This window comes from Athalia rosae, chromosome 3, assembly GCF_917208135.1.
Source record: "Athalia rosae chromosome 3, iyAthRosa1.1, whole genome shotgun sequence".
Lineage (NCBI taxonomy): Eukaryota > Metazoa > Arthropoda > Insecta > Hymenoptera > Athaliidae > Athalia > Athalia rosae.
The window spans coordinates 10,982,405-11,003,273 of NC_064028.1; the positions used below are offsets into that span (position 1 = coordinate 10,982,405).

General features: G+C 38.9%; 1 protein-coding gene across 2 annotated transcripts in view; it reads left to right on the top strand.

Moving 5' to 3' along the window:
* The window catches only part of LOC105690124 (sodium/calcium exchanger 2), a 76,988-nt gene extending 56,937 nt beyond the window's left edge, over window positions 1-20,051 (top strand). For both annotated transcript variants that reach the window (XM_012407689.3, XM_048651875.1), the window contains exons 6-9: window positions 1,475-1,633; window positions 9,075-9,246; window positions 10,527-10,827; window positions 11,793-20,051. In XM_012407689.3, coding sequence (XP_012263112.1) covers window positions 1,475-1,633; window positions 9,075-9,246; window positions 10,527-10,731 — 536 coding nt within the window. In that variant the 3' untranslated portion in view covers window positions 10,732-10,827; window positions 11,793-20,051. The remainder of the gene's footprint in view (window positions 1-1,474; window positions 1,634-9,074; window positions 9,247-10,526; window positions 10,828-11,792) is intronic.
* Window positions 20,052-20,869: the final 818 nt, after the last annotated feature.

Sequence of the window (20,869 nt, forward strand, 5' to 3'; positions counted from 1 at the left end):
TTTTGTCGCCTGATTATCGCCGTTATTTGGAGAAAAAAATTTGAAAAACAAGAACAAGAGAAAAAAATACCATCGAACAATATCACCGACGCTTTTATTCCTCGCTGCTATTTTCGCGCACATTTTTTATTGAAATCTCACCAACGAACGGGAGAATTCGATTGCCAATATCGAAAGAGAGACCAGAGCAAAAACGCGCTGTTTTATGCCGGTGACACACAGCGGTGTGGAAAAAAGAGCGGGCGTTTTTTTTAATCTTCCATATCGTCGCGTATCCAAGAGCGATTTGCATATTTTATCGAATACGTTTTACTTTACCCGGTTGAAAATACGCGAAGGATTTCGTTCGCGCGATCGGATCATCTTTTCTCTGCGAGTTCGTAAATCGGACGCTTCAGTTTTTCGTGCAGACTCGTGATCCGGATGAAACTGTGAGCGAAAAGTTTGCTTGTCCCTCGCCGGAGCTCTCTCTCTCTCTACGGGGAAAGAAAGACCCGTCCGTTTCGTCGAATTGTCTCCATCGGCACTCCGTCGGTCGAGGAGATATCGATTCGTAATACTCGTACCTATGGGGTGGCCGAAAAACGTCCGATTCTTACGCGTCAAATCGTATGGTTCGTCGAATCAGGGCAAACTTTTCTCCGTCACCCTGTGCGTCGCTGCAGATACGTTCGAACGCGATGTTCCGAATCGCCAAAGATCCGGTACGTCGTCGTCGGCATGACGATAACCCGTACTGATCCCGATGCGATAGCTTTATAAACCGACTGCAGGGGAAGGAGGGAGGGGGGGAGGTCGACCGTTGAATACCTCGGATGCACCGCGTCCTCGCGTGGTCACAAAATTTCCCAGCTAATCGAGGAGAGGAAAGGATATTTTCCAAGACTTGAAGCTTTACGATTTCCGTGTAAACCTGCATTTCTATGGGGTGGTTTTCTCAATTTTTAGGGTAAATGAAATTCGTTCGGTACCACCTCCTATATAAATCGAGGGTAACGGTGTGTAACGAAAGTATGGCACCGCGTTATCCGATTCTCCGATCAAACATTATCTTCATTTGGTACATAATTCCCTCGGGCGAAATCCCCTAGGTTGATCGCGCCACATTCCGCGGCTAAATTCCGATTGCAATCTCGCAGTGAACAATTATTAGCTTAACTACTTATATCCATACTGGCAACGCACGTTACGCGAACGTTGTACCCGGGAGCGCCGTGTGTACGCTGCGCATCAATTCCAATTAGTTTTGGCGCTCGTTACGCGGCTGATTTCCCGGCTTTCCAGTTCGCCCCTGATACCGCACACGCGGTGGAAACCGAACTCTGCGAAATGAGCGGCAATCCGGAGCCCGAAGACACCGAAATCCGGACACCCGCTCCGCCCTGCGATCGAATTTCCCCCGCGATTGGAATTACGTAGCCTCGGATTCGAACGACGAAAAATAATCTGAGTGTTGAAAAATTTTTCGTTTCAGATATCGCCGGGGGTTATTTGTGCTTCGTCATTAGCATAGTCGGCATCGGTGTCGTCACGGCGATAATCGGAGACGTCGCCTCGTACTTCGGATGCACTTTGGGCATCAAAGACTCGGTGACGGCCGTCGTCTTCGTCGCCCTTGGCACCAGCATTCCCGGTGAGTAAACAACCGCCGTTTCGGTACATCGATATCATAGATTGCTGTACACACATGTAACATGAGATCAGAAATCGGCAAAAAACAAAGTTCTCATTTTCCATTTTTCCAATTCATGTAATTTATATTGAAAAATTTTCAAGTTGATGGAAACTAGAAAATTCAATTTGAAAATTTTTACATTTCTTTCTTAATTAAAAATGTCTATTTTTCCATTTTTCATTAATCGAAAAACGCATAATTTTGTTTTTATAATAACAATTTGTCATAATAATCTATATTTTTGAACTGCTTGAGCTGAAAAATCTGACAATTATTTGAAAAAACACTATTTTTAAATATTTAAATTGCGAAATCTCCCTAAATATAGAATCAGAAATAGTGTTCCGAAAAACTAAGAGAGTGTGAATTTTCATAATTGTAGAAAATTGTTGTTAAAAAAAATGCAATTACTAGTGATAATTCTTGTCATAATAAGACATTCTTCAATGATAATCATAATGATTACTTTTATAATCAAAATTATTATAAAAGAAAATGATACGTTCTTCGATTAATGGAAAATGGAAAAAAAATGGAAATTTTCCATTTTTCAAATAATAAAACATTGATAAATACGAATTTTTAATTAAAACCGAAATAAAAAATTTTACAAATTGAATTTCTCAGTTCCAATAAAATTGAAAAATTCTCAATATAAATTAAATGAACTGAAAAAATGAAAAATCGAAAATGAGAATTTTCTTTCCCATCTCTGCGTAAGATCCCACAGGATTACCGTTGATTCATAAATTCCGAACAGCGATGCGGTGTGTTCGCAAAAAGTGCGGCGAACATGCGAGGTAAAAAAAAAAGGAAAAAAAATGTACCATTGACCTTTCGCGATTGCCAAGTTTTCCTCTATTATACCGTATACAGCTGAACATTTTCCAATAAAATTGATAACTTTTGTACAAAAGAAGGAAAAACAAAAAAAAAAAATAAAGCGAAACGCCTCGGGGGTAATTGATAGCCGTATGAATGGCGGTCTTTAATCTCGCGCGGATGAATGGTATACGTAGAGCTTCGCGGTGATCGTTGAATGAATATCATATACCGACGTCTATGTGCGCATCCGTTATCAATAATTGACCGAGGTTTTAAATGAAAAATTTCGATCACCGAGCACTAAAAATATCTGCATCGCGGATAGGAGAGTTGAAATTACGTTGATAAAGGTATACATATATATGTATACGTATAATAGACGCGTTACGGTAATATAGTTCACCATTTTATGTTAATTGTACTTGGTCATGCAATTTCAAATTATAGTTACGACATTATGACGTTTCCGTCAATTTCATTCGCCCTGGAATGCGCGGGGTTTACATGATATCGTACATTATATTGCGCCCAAATGGCCGCCGACTGTACACCGCGGTACACCGAAAACAATTCATAGCTGGCGGTGTGTAGTACAGGTGAACGTGGACATGAACGGCGGCTGTGACCTCGTATATCACAAGGTGCATACGTGGAATACGACTGCAGGGATCAGAATTCGGTACGTGCGGCGCGGGCCGGAGCGAGATTTTGTTTGTTTCTCCAGTCGTTTCAGCATTTTCGAGATTGCTGGTCACGAATGCGCTAGTGTGAAAAGAACACTTGTCTTCGCGCTTTTCAACCCCATAAATATCGGTTACACGGCCTTGTGCTGCGAGAATATAGTAAAAATGTCTTCGAAAATTGAACTTCCCGATTGTCTTTCCACGGATGAATATAATCGCGATTCAAAGCGATCGGAATCCACGTGAACGGTTATATAGCGATGTGCGAGAAATGAGCATGATATTTGATTAACCGACGTCGGACCGTATCTGAAATTAAAGTTGAATAGACGGATCGGTCTTTGAACGCACGCAGCTTAATTGTGAGTGGAAGTATTCTCGCTTCAGTTCCTCGTTTGAAAGGACGATAATTAATCAAGATCTATTCACGATCGTTTCGTTGCAGAACTAAGGGAGGCGGAAGTCTTTGTCGATGTGATAATAATCGACGATCACTCACCTCCTCGAGGCGCTCTTAACGGTGATCTAGATAAAGCCTGAATTCCGTCGCGATTGTCGTCTGCTCGATATCCCGTTACATCTTCGAGACGTTATACCTATTGTCGCACTCTGTTCGGGGCGGCGATCGATTCGAATTATTATAAGCTACATCGAGATCATTCGTCGCGGAAAATTGTTCAGGTGAAAATTTCAGAATTTAACGATGAAATAAAATTTATACAATTGTAATTGCGGTTGACAAAAATTTGGTCGTACATATTTCTTTCACCATCCGGGATAATTTCACGAATGAAAAAAATGTCTTTGAAACTTTGAATAAATCATGATCCAGGTGAAGCGAAAGGAAAAAGATTTATCGAGGAGAATTTATCCCCCAGCAATAAACTTGACCCCAAAGAGTCGCGTGACCCGCAGCTCACCTAAAAAAAAGACAAATGGAGTGTCAGATAAAAATTTCGGAGTTGTCACGCGGATGCGAATTTCATGCTGTTTTTAAGGTGAACGGAGATAAAGAAGTGTGTGGGGGCGGGGGGGGGGGGGGGGGGGGGGGGTCAATTAGACTTTCGGAAGTTGATTTGCGGGGAAAAAAGGTCGAGTCGAGTCAAAAACGTCGGAAAAAGGTAGTCGCTTGGTTGTCTTTTTGTTGCCCATTACCCGTGCCAATTATAACCGTCGGAAAATTAAGGGTTCTCAATAGACCGGGGACAAATCCGTCGTTGGTTGGTAATGAAAAGTATTTCAATTTTCAAACTCCTTAAAGTTCGAGGGCTTGGAAATGTTCAAGGTCCTCGATCGTGGAGTTGATTGAGGTAAATTCAAAGTGAAAATTGCTTTTTCTGACCCGATGACGGAAAAAGGACAAGAAAAGGAAAAGAAGAACCACCCGTTCGTCCTCTTAATTAGATTTTGCGACATCACCGTGACGATGAAAACTCTGCAAGAGTCCTGCGAATAACGAGGGGCGATACGGAAGTGAATTTTTACCGCTTCCCGTTAATTCGAAGGGCTTATTTTTTACGCGTGATTACACAGTCGAAATACCTTGTCGAAGGATGGTTTGATCTTTTTTTCATCGCGAATCAGAAGAGCGGAACGAGAGCCGTTCGTATTCTCTATACATCCGAATCGGACGCACTCCCAGGGCAATTTGCATGTACCTCCTCCCGAATTTCGATATCGTTACAAAATACGCGCAACGTTTTTCGCCCGAAAATTGCCTACTTCTATTTCGCGTCTTGCGACGGGCCGATGTTGCCTTCGTGTAAAACGTGATTGCCCGAAGACATAAATCCAAGATGTCAATTCCAAGCGAGCCAAATAACCAGGGCTACCACTTTGCCTGAGTGCTCGAGCTGTAAACTTTCAGTTTATATTATGCATGCTTCATCGGCTATACGTCGACTCAAAAATTATTCTAAGCGGTAGTGAATAGCCGCCTACTATACGCCCATTTCCCACCAGTTCGACGAATGGAACGAAGGCTACGAAATAAAACACGAGCGATCGAGATTCGCACTCGCGTCGCGAAGTTCAAAGTATAAAGGTGAGAAGAAAAAGAACTTCGAGTTCTCGTCAACCTGCACGACCGGGTCGAGTTTTTCCCCCTTATAAGAGAAGAACTCCTGAATCAGGTGTCGAAACGAACCTCCGGCGGAGGAGCGGCGAGGTCCTCCTCACAAGTAGGTAATACGTTACACCCCCGAAATGTCCGCACTCTGCACAATTTCGAGTGTCAGTTAGTAAAAGTTTTCCATGTTAATTGAGCGATGGGGTGCCGCGGGTTGCGATAAAACCGCACGTCGCTAATTTAGTAATATCCGAAGACCGGGGCACTCCGCGTATAACGGTACCACGCGCCATCGATTTTCCATCAATTTCAGAAGCCCTCGTCAATTCCCCCCTTTTTACCTACCGATAAAACCGCCCGTTTTCATCCGAAAAATATTACGCACATAACCACCACGCCCGCTCAAACCCCTCTACAAGGTGGGCCGTTTTAAACTCGTCGAATTTCAGCCGAATTTTGTGCCGAGTGTCTTCTATCGGATGTCTTTGAAGAGAAAATCGGTATGGGTGATATTCGGCACGAATCGCTCCTTATATGCATATATTCATCGTATCCGCGCGGAGGGGGTGAAAAAAAGGAAAAGTCCACGACGATTCCGCGAGCTCGCCCCGTCCACCCACGTGACATTGTCTCGCCGCCTCATGAATATTTATGAAAATTTTCCTCCGTCCCGCAGCGTGTTACGAGCGCGATATTATTGTTCGCAATATTTACGATAAAAACGTGTCTTTGTAGCCGCGGGCACGATCAGCTGCGTCTCTCTTTCCTCTCCATAATCGAGAATCTAGAGCTTAACTTCAACCCGCGTGACATGCATGCCACCACCCCTTTTTCGTATGCCGTAACTTTTAATATACGTAAAAGCACGTATATCTGGGGTGAGCGATCGGGAGGGCGCAACCCACATTTTTTGACGTTTATTATCAAATCTAAAAAAGAAATGAAGGAAAGATTAAATACGACGCGAAAATGCCAATTTTTAAACCAGATTACAGATTATCTCGACGATGTCCGTTTCGTTGGCTCTCGTGGATCGCTGAGGTGAGGAAAAAATATACGAGTACGAATAAATTATGTGAAAAAATTTATCTCATTGTGCGAAGATGTGTAAAAATTCCGAGACGCGCGGCACGCTCGAGTGCGCCGATTTTCAATTTTCTCGCATCGGAAATACGCGAGGAAATTGTGGTGCCGATTGAAAAATATTGCGAAGGTAAAACGCGGGAGGCTGTGAAAGAACAGAAGCGCAGAGTTATTTAAAACGTAATTTTCCATATACCCGACTGTATGAATTCTGGCAACGGATATTAAACGCGACAAAATCGGCAGACATCTTCGACATTCGCGGAATGGCTGTGCGTCGCTTCGGTGAACATCTTTTAACGCACCTACTCGGGAACAACGAGTGGAGAAACCCCGTTTCGCGATTAGTTCAAAAGCGATTCCAAACGGCGACCGCGAGGTCGCGTTGTTTATCCAAGATTTGAATAACACGCGAAGAACTCGAACGCGATGAAAATGGGAAAGTTTTGTTTCAACGCCAGCGTTCGCCACATTTTTCTCTTATCGCTATTTCCCCGGCTCCTCCGGACTTTCAGTGGCCCAAGGCCAACCTCAAACCCGTCCATCCCTGCACCCTGCGCAACAGCCTTTTTTCATCCCCTGGAGAAAATGCCCGCCCAAGAAGAGAAAAATTATGCAACAGTCCGAAATGGATCCAACCGCATTGACCTGGTTTCGAGCCGGATATTGTACCGTAAATATCGAAAAGGGAGAAAATGAAAATATAAGGGGGGTAAAAAAAGAAGAAAAAAAAATTTCTCACGGGTGGCAATGTAGTACCAGCTATATGCGATAGGAATGGAAAGGTATGGGCCGATATGAGAAGTCGCTGAGAAAATTGGACTCTGAGAACGTGATGGCCGATTTTCTTCCACATTTTTTTCCAATGCAAAATTCGTCAATCGATCCGCTCTGAAAGATCGGAAAATCGAAAGAATGAATTTTCCATCGCAAACGTACTAATTATCAGAGAGTTTTATCGACAGCTTCAAAGCTCACTTCCTTTATACTTCCGCAGCATAGAGAGGCCGATGCTGCAGTTTTTATTTGGTGTTTGCTAACGACGGGGCAGGCGATAAAAGCAATTTTAACCGCGGTATTCGCTGTGTGTACGTGCGTTGCGACATTGACCCAGATTCCGCGAAAAATAATATTCGAAAAACGTAGCGAAAAAATTGCGAGAATTATACGCAGACTTACTAACGTACCCCATATACCCTCCATAGCCGCTGCGAGGCTCGCAAGCTGCTGTGCAGGCGGCGTGTCGATGTGCGATGGAAATTGAAAAGAAAAAGCCTTTTCACCGGCGCGGCGGCAAAGAATTCCACGATGCGGCGGGCGTTGAAATGGCGCGGTATATCGCTCTATACCGTGGAAGATTATGCAAAGACAGAGCGGAAAATTTCCATTTTATTTCATTCCAGATTTTATTTCATTCTTTTTTCGCTTTTTGCACACGTATGTAGATATGTCGCGTGACACTGACCCGGATATGCGATGATACGGCATCGAGCTGCTCCATGAAATAGAATTCAAATTCCAGGCGAAAAGAAAGAAAGGTTCATATGTCCAAGTGGACACAACGGCGAGTCTTGACGTGTACCGTGGCTATTTCATCGCTGATTTTAGAAACACTCCAAATCAAAGTAAAACAAATCAACGATCGCACGACCCACCATCGGTGAATCAACGGAGAGTACAAAAAAAGCGACGTACATGTCTAACGCTTCTCTCAGCGGAGCTGAAAAAAGGCCCGAACTCCATCCAATCTCACTTTACTGGCCACCGTCTGTTTTTGTTTTTTTTTTTTTCCCCCGGTGTTGTTCATCTTGTTCTTTTTATCATTTCCCTTCATAAGGGTGTGGCAGGCCGGGCTCATTATTGTGAAAGTTGTAGGGCGAATTTGGGTTGATATTAAAAAAATTCGGGTTGAATTTAAAACAATGGAAAGTACGGAAACGCACAGGGGGTAAACGAGCGATCGTTCTTTATGCAAATTCAGCATCCCTTTGAATGTTGAATATAATTATTTCCGAATTCCCACCCTCCGTTTCTCAGTAATTTACGAAATTTGTCATACACGCTCAACAACGATGCGTTAAATTACTCGGTTGCACTTCCGTCCCATTAGTCGGTCTTGCCGCTAATGGCGATACATGTACATAGACAAATTGTTCATAACGGCCTAAATATGAAACACTTTACACAGCGCCCGCGTATTACCGTCGTCACGATACAATGCATAAATTCTCTTCATATTTTTTCCCCATAACCGTCGAGCTAATTTTGCACCACCGCGTATTACCACCCGAATTCACGTTACACGCCAAACATTTGATCCAATTGACAAATGAATTATCTTCCGGTATCACAGGTGTTCAAAAATCGTTGAAGATACGTACCTAACCTAACCTACGTGCATTCCGCGCACAGGTTGGTCATTTTCACCGTCAGGTGAAGAAATGTGGTTTAATCCACCGAAGGTAATTAACGGACGAATGAATTGTGGACTTTTTCCACGGAGGTGAACCAAACCGATCCCGACCGATATTATCATTTTTTTTCACCCGACGTACGTACGTTCGTTGCACCTGGGTCGAACGATTTTCTCAGAACTCGGCCTAGCGCCATTTTGAAAAACCTGAAACTGCGATCGCCGAAAATCGAAAATTTTCGGTCGGTGAAAACGAGGATATCTCGTGCAATCTCTGTCGAGATCTCTGTAGCGTTATTCAAAGTGAATTTTGCTTTTCCGTTCCAGACACTTTCGCGAGTAAAGTGGCCGCCTGCCAGGACAAATACGCAGACGCCAGCGTGGGAAATGTAACCGGCAGCAACGCGGTGAACGTATTCCTCGGAATCGGAATTGCCTGGAGTATCGCAGCCATCTACCACGCGTGTCACGGGCGAAATTTCGAAGTCTCGCCCGGCAAGTGAGTATAGATCCGGTGCATGAAAATTTTTAAAACTAATTTTTGTAGTTCGCTCCGCAGCTCGCGGTCAGTTGGCCGCTCTTCGAACGTCACGTCGCGTCGCCACGCCGATGATCTCATAGACTTTGTCAGGCTCCACGTAACGTAATACGTAATTTAACGTAATCCCAACAAAGCTTTTATTCCAGCTGCATAAAAAGTATAAAAAATAATCGGGGTATTTACCGTCAGTTGGCACGCATCGGTCTATAGCATTGAAATAACCTGGTTTCCGGGTGTCTTCTTTGGAATCCTTTTTGGGATCCTCTCGCCCTTATTGCTACTTGAGCATTCGAAAAATTTGGCAAAGAAGCCTCCCGAAAAGCTCATAACTTGCCTCGAATCTCAAAAATTCATTTTTCAGCTTTGAAATCACGCATACCCTTCGGAGCAATGTCCTTAGTCGGTGTCAAAATTTTCCCACGGTATTTCGCTGTCGGGAATGCGAGTGAGATGAGGGGGAAAAAAAAAAAAAAAAGTCCGCCGAGGCCTCGAAACACGTATCATAATAACTAGGAGATGTGAAACGCGGAAGAAGGGGAAATATCGATTCGGAGTTATTCAGCCGCGTGCGTTACCGAACCGTGGCGTCCTTTTTACCGCGAAACCATCGAATATGGACGAAGAAAGGTGGGAAAACAATGAAACTTTCAGGGCGATAGAGACGCCAACTGACCCGGTCCGTCGGACGATAAAATTTTCTTCCTCCCCCTAGTGACTGCGAAAATTCCGCGGAGGTTCAAAGAGTGAATTTTTGTCACTCGACACATTACGGTAGTGGGTGAAAATCTACATCGTTCGAATTGCTTTTCAAAATCGGAAACGTAAAATAAAAGTTCGCGTAGAATATTGCAGCACAAGAGAGATGAGGGTTGTACGTACTGTAGTGCCGGCTGCAACGTTCAGGGCATTTACGATACATAAGAGGCTTCTCCACGAACACATTACCAGATCTGTACAGGCATAATAACCCGTCCTACTTCAAACCGCACCGACTTTTAATAATGTCTGACGAGGTAAAAATTCATCACGAAACGCGGAAGTGAAATTCCGTAGTCCGAAAGGAATCGTAACTCCCAAGATACTCGGCGATTCATTTTTCATACGACACTTTAGATTTGGAGGCCGGTTTTAACGTTCAAAATGGCCACTCGTCCAACGCAAGCAGCCAACGGAATTTGAGGAATAAAAAAGCGGCGATCGCAATAAGAAAGACCACTAAGAAATTTCTTTCTCTTTAGCCTAGCCTTCTCCGTGACCCTTTTCTGCACGGAGGCGTGTTTCGTAATCATCGTTCTGATGCTGAGGAGAGCAAAGAGCATCGGTGGTGAACTCGGAGGACCGTTGGTGCCAAAATATTTAACTTCAGCGTTCCTCTTTTCCTTGTGGATTTTTTACCTCGTGATGTCGACCCTCGAGGCCTACGGCGTGATCGCGGGCTTCTAAGCCGTCGACCAACGCTCACTTTGGCGTGGCAGTTACCACCCTAAAAAGGGAAAGCGGCGAAAGCAACGCTCAAGAAAAAAAGAAAAAATATCCGAAGTGAGTATTCCCTCCCGAATGTCGACACTGTTTTCTTTCCATTTAAAGGGAATAGAAAATCTGATTGATTTCTTAAAATTCAAATTGATCGAAAATATTTATTCGCATTTCTTACACGCTTCAGAGACGACGCGTGATGTAATTTACAAATTATGATCCGTGAGTCCTCCATACCCTTCGGGATTTCGCAAGAGATTTGTACGGACGATCTAATATGAATGAATGAGCCTTGGTTGCCGAGGAACCCATCAAGTTTTTAGCAGGAAAATAACAAATGCCTCGCGTACATACAAATCGCCGAGGGGACAAGTTTAAAATCGATATGTATAATACGGTGGATGGATGAAATCCTGTGTAAAAATAGCTCGATGAAACTTGACGCGAAGGTTTTAAGGTAAATAAGGGTCTTCGGTACAACGCTCTGCAGTTCCATCGTGTAATCGGGGATAAAATTATCATTGACGATTTTTAATTCTCGGATTTTATTAGTACCAAGATTGTATTTTTTATGGCAATACTTTGATTTCATTCATCGTTAGTTCTCTTATCATTTTACGTTGTCGCAGGACTCTAAAATCGACTATTCTTCGCTTTTCGGAGCAAAAAAATTGAGATATCGCGTTGAAAAAAATTCGTTGCTCAATTTACTCAATAGATTCATGTTCCTGGGGCCAAAATGCGTGAGAAAAGCGTCCTACGATCAATTTTAAGAATACTTTATTTTTTACCCAAAAATCTAAAAAATTCAAAGGGGTACCCCTCGATTTTATTGGGATTTAGGGTCGAAAATCAACAACATTTCATAGCGGCTCCTATGGTATTCTTATGTCATTTGATCTCAGGAATCCGAATCCGAATCATCGAGTTTCTGAGGAAAAAAATGCGAATTCAAGATAGATAATTTCTGATCAGTCTCCGTGCACCATAATTTCTAATTTTGTTGTGATTTGTTTGTTTTTTTTCAGGTTGTCCAAAGGACACATTGTTAATAAATAATAAAAATACAGAAGAAGACATCAGTGATCGAATATCACATATTACCGAACGCGTTGACATCGAATGAACTTTTTAATCAAATTTTAATGCACATATTCGCGCATGGGATTTTACGATGCTCGCGTGTTATGAGATTGCTGCAGTGTTTCATACATGTATGTATATGTGGTTGAAAAAAAAAAAAAAAAAAAAAAAAAAAAAAAAAAAAAAAAAAAAAAAAAGCACGCAAGAAGAAGAAGAAAAAAAAACAAGTGAAAGTGAAACAGTAGCAAACATGACTTGCCTTACAATTTCTAATCAGAATTCACCGTATCCAGATCGATCGGTGTGAAGAAAATAAAAAACTAATATATTTATTTTATCGATTAAGGAATTACATACTAGGTTTGTATCGTGTATTTTAGTAGCGAATCATAAATTGCGCAGTTCATTTCGTTTCGACATATAAATATATTTATCACACGTTATCGCGCCGGCCCTTTCGTATCTCTAATGACGCGGGACTTTTTCTGTTTCTCTTTCTTTTCGAGCATGTTTCATACCTGCACTCATTCATCGTACACACAAATTATTTATCCATAGTTTTATTTTGAAAATCAACCGTTATGAGAATTCTCTATTTCATCCCGTGACTGTGAATATAGAAAAACGAGTAAGAAACAAATCGGAGAAACATAAAATACCGGATACTAACTGCGCCTAAGCGAGACAAAGTTCGTAAGAATGTTAAATCCTGAATTAAAGAAATAACACGATAACTAAAGATAATTATAATAAAAACGATAATAATCATGATAATCATGATGACGATGATAAAAATAACTTGTGTGGAATGACGTACTACTGACGAGTATCTGGAGAACGTCTCAAAAAATGAGGGGAAAGAGATAAAGAAAAAACGAAATGTCTCGCGAAAAATGAAGGTCTTCTAAAAAGTTTCCCGGGTCGTGAGGATAACCATGGAATGAATCGCCATCAAGTAGGATCGGCAACGATAACTCACCCGATCTTTTGTGCGGTCGGAAAATTGGGAGGAAGTTTTTCAACTTTCTACGTGATTCGAATTAGTTTCGAACCGATCATGAGCCGAAGTTCCGAACTCGGCGTACAACGCTAGGCGAGAACAAAGCTGATGAATAAAAAGTACAGGAATAAAATATGAAAAACTGAAAACCGTGTCATCGTTATTCTAGTTGTTATCGTCGTTGTTGTTTCGGTTGTTACAATTTTTCGATGTTGTTGTTACCACAGTTATTGTTATCGCTGATTGTGAGTGAGCCATTTACTCAACAAACTGCAGTTACACATCGGCGAACGCACAGTAGAAAAATGCACGTTGGATTATATCTTATCGACCTCTGACGACTATTCGGCGACGCCAAAAACTTGTTCTCGCACGATCTACGGTGATCTTCACATCGGATAACCCGACATTAATTTTTCAAATTACAGCATCGACGATAGAAAACGAAGCGTAGTGGTAGTTGGAAACTCTCTTCTAAGAATCATCACTGAAATCCACACCGAAAACCAATCCAATCGATACTCTCACTCCATATTAAAGGAAAAACATATCAACCGAATTTAACGTAACGATATTTTCAAAAATTTTCCGGCGCACCATTTCCTCATTACGAAACGGACCAAACCGTCCGTTGTTCAAGTTCGATTAAATTTCCCTAAAGATTTAGCAACCGTAAGATTTCACCCCAGATTACAGATCGGCCAGGTAGCTAGAATAAAAAGTCTGATACTAGTCAGACTAGAAACAAAGGATATTACCTGGTAATTGTCTCGGAGGACGAGCCCTACGTGACAAAAAGGAAGAAGAAACAGGCCCGCATCGGGTTTGCGCGGAGATAAGGGAAAAAAAAACTAAATGGTATCGGTACCGGTTATGCGATTCGGACAATATTCGATCGAACGGATACGAGATTTCTGTTCGTTGTTCCGTCCCGGGTATTGAGAGGGCGAAGGTAAATTCTGAAGCGTATCAAATCCTGTTTCGGAGTTCCGATTGGGTGACATTATGGTAATTTTATTTCCGGCGATAAATCAGTCCAAGAAATATATCGGGTGTCTGGGAGATAAATTTCAGACAAGATTCGTTCTCAGCTGCTGACCCTCGACTATCCATTCCAAGATAAGGAAAGATCTCGATTCGATCCATACGAGCTTTCGTGAAATCTTTACGCGGTTTACTATGGTGCCTCACTTTTCTTTTAAGGGCTGATGAAGGTCCCAGATGCGTAAAGGTCGGTCCAAATTGCGGTTTTCCATTTTAAGGAGAATGATCTTTTACCGAAAAAAAAAAAAAACGTCCGAACGTCGATTACTTCGACTTCTCAAGCTCCGGATCAATACGAGTGACCTACGTGTGTAAGCGAAGTTAGTCAATATTTTGAATAAAACAATTCACAATTTAGACTGGCTTTTAGTTTTCAAGAGATAATAATAACGACAAACAAATTGAAAGAAAAAAAGTGGGCGATAGGGAACTTGAAAGTGAAGAAAAAGTCGTCGATAGATTCCAGAGTTACGCGAACATTCATCGGAAAGGGAAAACGAATTTGTAGATCCATTTGTTGAAAAAAAAGGTGAGAAATTTTGAACGGTAGAATTAACAAGACGAAAGAAAACTGTGCCGAAGCCGTACTGCAGGACGTTTGATGAGGCTAAATTGAATTATTAGCACATTAGTAAATTATTTCGCTAACCGTCTGCCATCTTCATCGAGATATACAAAATATATAAGAGAAAAAGAATATCATCTTGAATAAATTCTAGGTATTATATAATTGTTTATGGGATTGAATGATCGTAAATTTTAACGTAGATGTACGATGATTATAATGTAGATAGAAAATATATATATATTTCAAGTAAATATGCGTAGATCATGTTGAATTAAATATTAATAATAATTAAAAATCATCCAAGATTACCTACTCGAACCTTCCTATAATGAATCTTCTATAAAACTCTCGCTTCATCTTACACGTATTACAATTATGAGACCCAAACAGAGAGAAAAAAGAAAATTGGCAAAGAAAACTTTGTTACATGTATATGATGTTGTATGTGTACATGGTGTACCCCTACTGTAAAAAAAAAAAACACCGATTTCGGCAAAGTAATAAGAAAAAAAAAAAATTGTTGTAACAAAGAGAAATAAATTCTATTCGAAGCCCGATGTGTTTAACGTGGTCAGCTCTTTGATTATACCGTGCGATTCCGTTGAAAGTGGTTGCGATCAACGCATGCGTCGAAATATTCGAATTTCTCGTTCTACGAGCGAACCCGAGCCGCGCTGAAGCCAGCGCAGCCACCGGCGTAGGCGCTTTGACGCGAGGTGTCACCCTGACAGCTGTAAAGCACAACAAGCCGCCTACGCCGGTGGCTGCGCTGGCTCCAGCGCAGCTCGGGTTCGCTCGTAGAACGAGAAATTCGAATTCGTTGATCGCAACCCGTTTTACTAGAGTCGCACTGTATACATTATATACATATAAATTACAATGATTTTATACAAGAATTGTTGGATAAAAATCAAACGATAAAACAAAAACAATTTAATAAGCAAAAATTCGAACGACGATGTAGGAGAAAGAAAAATAACAAATGAATACATAGAAATAACTTGTTTAGAGTAATTTTTGTATGAAAAATTTTAGTTTAGTTTAGCGATAATTATTATTAGTTTAGCTCCGTGAATCACGGGTTCTTTATACTGATATTGTATAATTCTCGAAGTTTACGAGGTTCGGTGGGACTCCGTGGAAATTGACTTACTTTAAATACTTTTTAAACATTTGACGAGTGGGTGTCTGGAGAATTTCATGCTCCTAAGCAACGAGATTTTACGTAATGCTTACATGCTTATAACTTCACTGACTCGACGTGAATTCAAAGAGTCCGTAAAAATTCGCGAACCTCCGTGGGGTCCGATAAATTTTTACGAGGACTTAAAACGGAAAGATAATGAAAACTACACGCGCGTGTATGCGAAGATCGATAAAGATCATAAATTATCTCTTTTATCACGGGCAGGACTCGAACCCCCCCCCACCCCTCGCCGCATATCTTAACCGAGTGCCAACGTACGGAAGTCAATTTTTCCATTATTTTCGAATTTAGATAAAGTAATCAAACTCAAAAAATCTCACCGCATTTAAATGTGATATTCATTGATTCTCCCTGATTTCAATACCTTGAAATACATATTTATCGACCAATCGGTTCGGGAGGGTAGAAAATTTTTTTCTTAGAACGTTCATTAATTATTATCAGTCATAACGATGACCATTCCTTCGTGGAAAATTGTACCTAATTGGACCAAAAAGTTTCTACGTACACAGTTATTCCAATATAAATATTCATTCAGTTGAATTGTGTCGGTATACGTGACAATCTTTTGCAAAATTTTTCAAAATCCGGATTTAATGCACGTAGGAATACCGATTGACTTTCTTTCTTTTTTTTCCTTTTATCATTAGATAATGGATACAAATTTCAAGAGCTGACCACTGACCTTTTTGTACATACTATATATACTATATTGAACTTTTAACATTTCTATTATACATTCGATCTATCAAATTTCTAGGTATGCACTATATGATATATGTATATAATATACACTCTAAAATATAAAATATACACGATCTATATAAATTATACACGTATTGTATTCCTATATTCTTAAAAATGTTCTCTCTTATTAAAAAAAAACAAAGACATGCAAGAAAAAAAACCTTAAATAGCATAAACGATTATAGAATGGATGTACCATTATCGTAATTATATTATACAAAAATCTTACCTATGGCTACCTGCATACCTAATCGAATGATAAACTATCTCTTCTAGCCATCCAATTAATAAACTGTTCTCACTATTTCAAACTTCAATCTCTCAATGATCGTCATATACCTATACCATAAATGTACTAATGTGTAAAGAGAAGATAGGAAAAAAAAGAAGAAAAATTTGAACAAGGATCAATGACTTGAAACGTTTATCTTTGAGGGCCTACCTATAATGAAATGGCAATTGAAACGAAACAAATAGGAATAAATAATTAAAAAAAATATAAATCACTATAAATCAATAAAGGAGATTACTGTCTTGGCGTTAGAAAATGTGACGCCTATTAACTACGTAAAATTATGTAACAGAGAAAAAAAATGAATGAATAAACTAAACTATTATTATAAACAATGAGATGAAATGCACATTCATTTCTCACATTATATGTATGTTATATACCGTCTGATAATTATACTATAATTATAGTAACCGTTACCACGATGAATAATTAGTTGTTTTCGAATTGAAAAATTTGTTGATAAAACAATCGGTTAAAAAAATCTTAACGTCATTCGCCACTTTTATTATCTATTCCATTCTTGCACGCCTCCGCCACGCGAAGCGGGGGAAGTTGGACTCTATATGTTTTTTTTTTTCAACAGCTTTTGAGTTGATATTATAAAAGTAAAATTGTCCTCTAATCAAAAAGATCGAAACATAATTTTCATAGTTACATTAAAAAATAACGATAATAATAATAATTAAAATAATAATAACAACAATAATATATAAATCGAGTTATAGAAAAACTAACATTTTAGTAAGTAATAAAAAGTATAAAAAAAGGATGATGTTCCGTACAAGACAACGAATGAAAAAACCAATTGCCAAATAGTGAAAATCATTATTGGATAAAAAACAAAAACTTAATGAGAGAAAAAAATATACATACATGTTTTATATTCACCGAGAAATTACTTGGTGATTTTAACTTTGATCTTTATCTTTTTTTCACCTAATTTCCACCAACCTCCCTGACAATGAGATACCGGGTTTTGTTAGGGTACGATCTAGAGTCAGTAAAGATCGCTTCGGTAAAGCCAAAGACCGTTGGAAAAAAAAAAAAAACTAGAAATTTTTGAACTACTGCAGGCAAATGATTAAAAAAAAAACAACCAAAAACCAAAATTTTTTTCAAATGTAACTCGACTCGTGCATACTAATTGTATAAGTATATTATTTTACTGTAATTGGTTGTAATTGAAAATTGAAAGTGCAAAGTATAGATATTATACCAAAGTAATCTAGTTGTATATGACATTAATTAATGTGTTATAATTGTTATGAACGTGTAACTAATTACTGTAACAAGTAAATGAATTTACACCACTTCCGCTTCCAGTTGTCACAAATATATACATATACATATTGAGCTTCTGTAATTTATTCGTTGTTGATGTTACGGTGGTAAATTGTCGTATGCTTTTCAAATGAATGTACAAACAAAAAATCTCTGAAAGATTTTTCAATGTAATTTAACGATGAGAAAAAAGAGAAGAAATATTTCATCACAACGCATACATATGCGCGCTCCTACGATAATATCATTTCGATTGCGTAGTTTTAATAAACCTCGTTGAAATTTTTTCTCAACTTTTCAATAATTTCGACATCGATTATCGAATAGAATTTTACACTCGATATACGCTCATCCTGAGAGCTATACCTGTGTAAGAAAAAAAAAAGAATACCATCCGCCCGTTGATCATTTCGTTTGAATTTTGTTTCTCTTCTCACTTCCTATGGGGGTCTCTTATTATCGGACTAGATGCGATCGAGCAAAATGAGAGAATAATTTTTTACATGCCATACGGAAGCAGCGTATGTAATCCAATGGCGAAATCATAATAATTATGAATATAAATACATCCATATATTTTGTATAAAATAATATTGTAGGCTGACGTGGCGCGCGATTAATAACCGAGAGCAAAACAAGAACGAAAGAAACAAAGAAGATGAAAAAAACCTATTAGCAGATAATCTGAGTATGATCCGACTCGTTTCGGAACGGCAACGGTAATTCGAACTGGCAAGTAATTTTAACGGTTTAGCAGAAACAAATGGTTGAAAATAATCATTTGACTAATCAAATGATAATTAATTCGTTTGTTAAATATACATATATATATATATATAGCACGAGAAAAACATTGCAATACTTTTATCTACACTACGATAATTTGCGGTGGCCTAATTAACAAATGATGCATGATAATTGAACGTAACTGAATTTGACTAAAAACGCAATTCATGATACGACGATGCTTGGGATAACCCTTATAATATTGCGCGTCTAATATTTGAAGTTCGTAGACGCCAAAAATTTCATTTTAATTGGAGGAGCTCGATAAAGAATATCTGATCGAAATCAGGGTGCAATATATATATTGGAATTTTTCATCGGATTAGGTCACCGCGGGTGATACGATTATTATTCAAGTTTTTAAAAGAAAAAAATAAAAGTAAAACTAAGAAAAAAATTGTTCACTACTAAATTGCAGTATTGTCATACCCTCTGCAGGGAAATGGAAAGATAAAGTATGATAATGAAATGCGAGAAAAAAAATTTCAGAAAATTACAAGATCAAACTGTAATTAAAAATAGAATGTTAATTATTTTAATAAAATTAAAGTGAAATGCCAACGTTCGCTCGAGCCGCTTTGTTATCATAAATGTTATTGTTATCGTTGCTTTATTGAAATACATTTAATGTGGTTAGATATACATTATACCTAGATATATGTATGATAAGAAATAAAAATTACAAAAATTAGAAAACGGATGAATAAATAATCAAATGAATGGATAAAAAGAAAATCATACCATCACCGTATGTTGAATAAATAAATTATACAGATATTACAAATGCACACGTGGTTCCGTGACAAATTAACCTCGGACAAAACAACCCCGTCGAAAGACCCCCGACAAAATAACCTGGACTCGAATTATATGATTCAATTCATTGAAATGTATCACGTTATTGTATCATTCCGATTATTATATTTATGGGAAACAAAAATAAAAACATTCAGCGTTATTTATTGGTTCTCACGTTATGTCATGATAATGTTACCGATGTCCGGGTTGAGTTGAGGTTATTTTGTCGGGGTGTTTCGTCCGAGGGCAACTAGTCGCGGCACCACGTACGTATATATATATATATATTCTTTACATATAATGGATATACTATGCATATACCGTGTACATACATGAATACCTATGTTGAATTTAAGTTACACGCGAGCAAAGCACTAACTTATAAAATATTAAATTGTAATGTCTGAGGGTCGTCCTAACGTGAGAGTTATTCAATTAAATGTAGTTACTTGAAAAACTGATAAAAAACCGAAAATTATTCCGAGTTGTTGAGTTTTTTTTTACTACTCGAAGCGATACATCCCGAAATCAAATTTTCAAATTTCAAACTAAAGATAAGAGAAAAACTATGTCAATCTAAATAAATTTATAGACGATGATCTCTAATTTTTTGATAGCAAATGGCGCCGAATCTCCGGAGGTAAAAGCACAATTTTAACGCTAGGTTGAAAGGGAAGAAGAAAATTAATAACTTTTAGATCTAGTGGGATATCGCGTGTTATTCTTATCTGGCAACAAGTTGGGTGCAATCACGTTTTATCTTATTAAATCGGCCTTCGATCTAATATAAACCAGAGTCTATATATTAGGTGTACATACATAGTTGGAATCAGATTAGTCCATCGAATTATGAAATCCAAATACACTCGATATACATATCACTTCAGCCACAACATCAAGTGTAAGTATTTATCGTGTGTGTCAATTTTTTTCATCAATATCGAACCGAAATACCTCGATCATGCACGGTTAATAGAAATATATCATTCTGGAGAGGGAGTAAATTGCAAATGAAGAATTTCTGATGATTAATTTGAAAAAAAAAAAAAATGGAGAAAACCGCCAATTGTTCGATAACTTTTTAGATAATAGGTTTTCCGAGAATGTTCATCCAATGGGGGGATGGAATAATATGAAATAAAAAATAAACGAAATTTGAGACACTCTCCGGTGAGATAAAATTGCAAAATGAAATAGGTAAAAAAAACTTAGCTACACGTATAGCTGACTACAGGAGCGATTTAGAGATAAAAATAAAATACCTCGGTTTGCCAGTTGAAATTTATATTTTTGCAG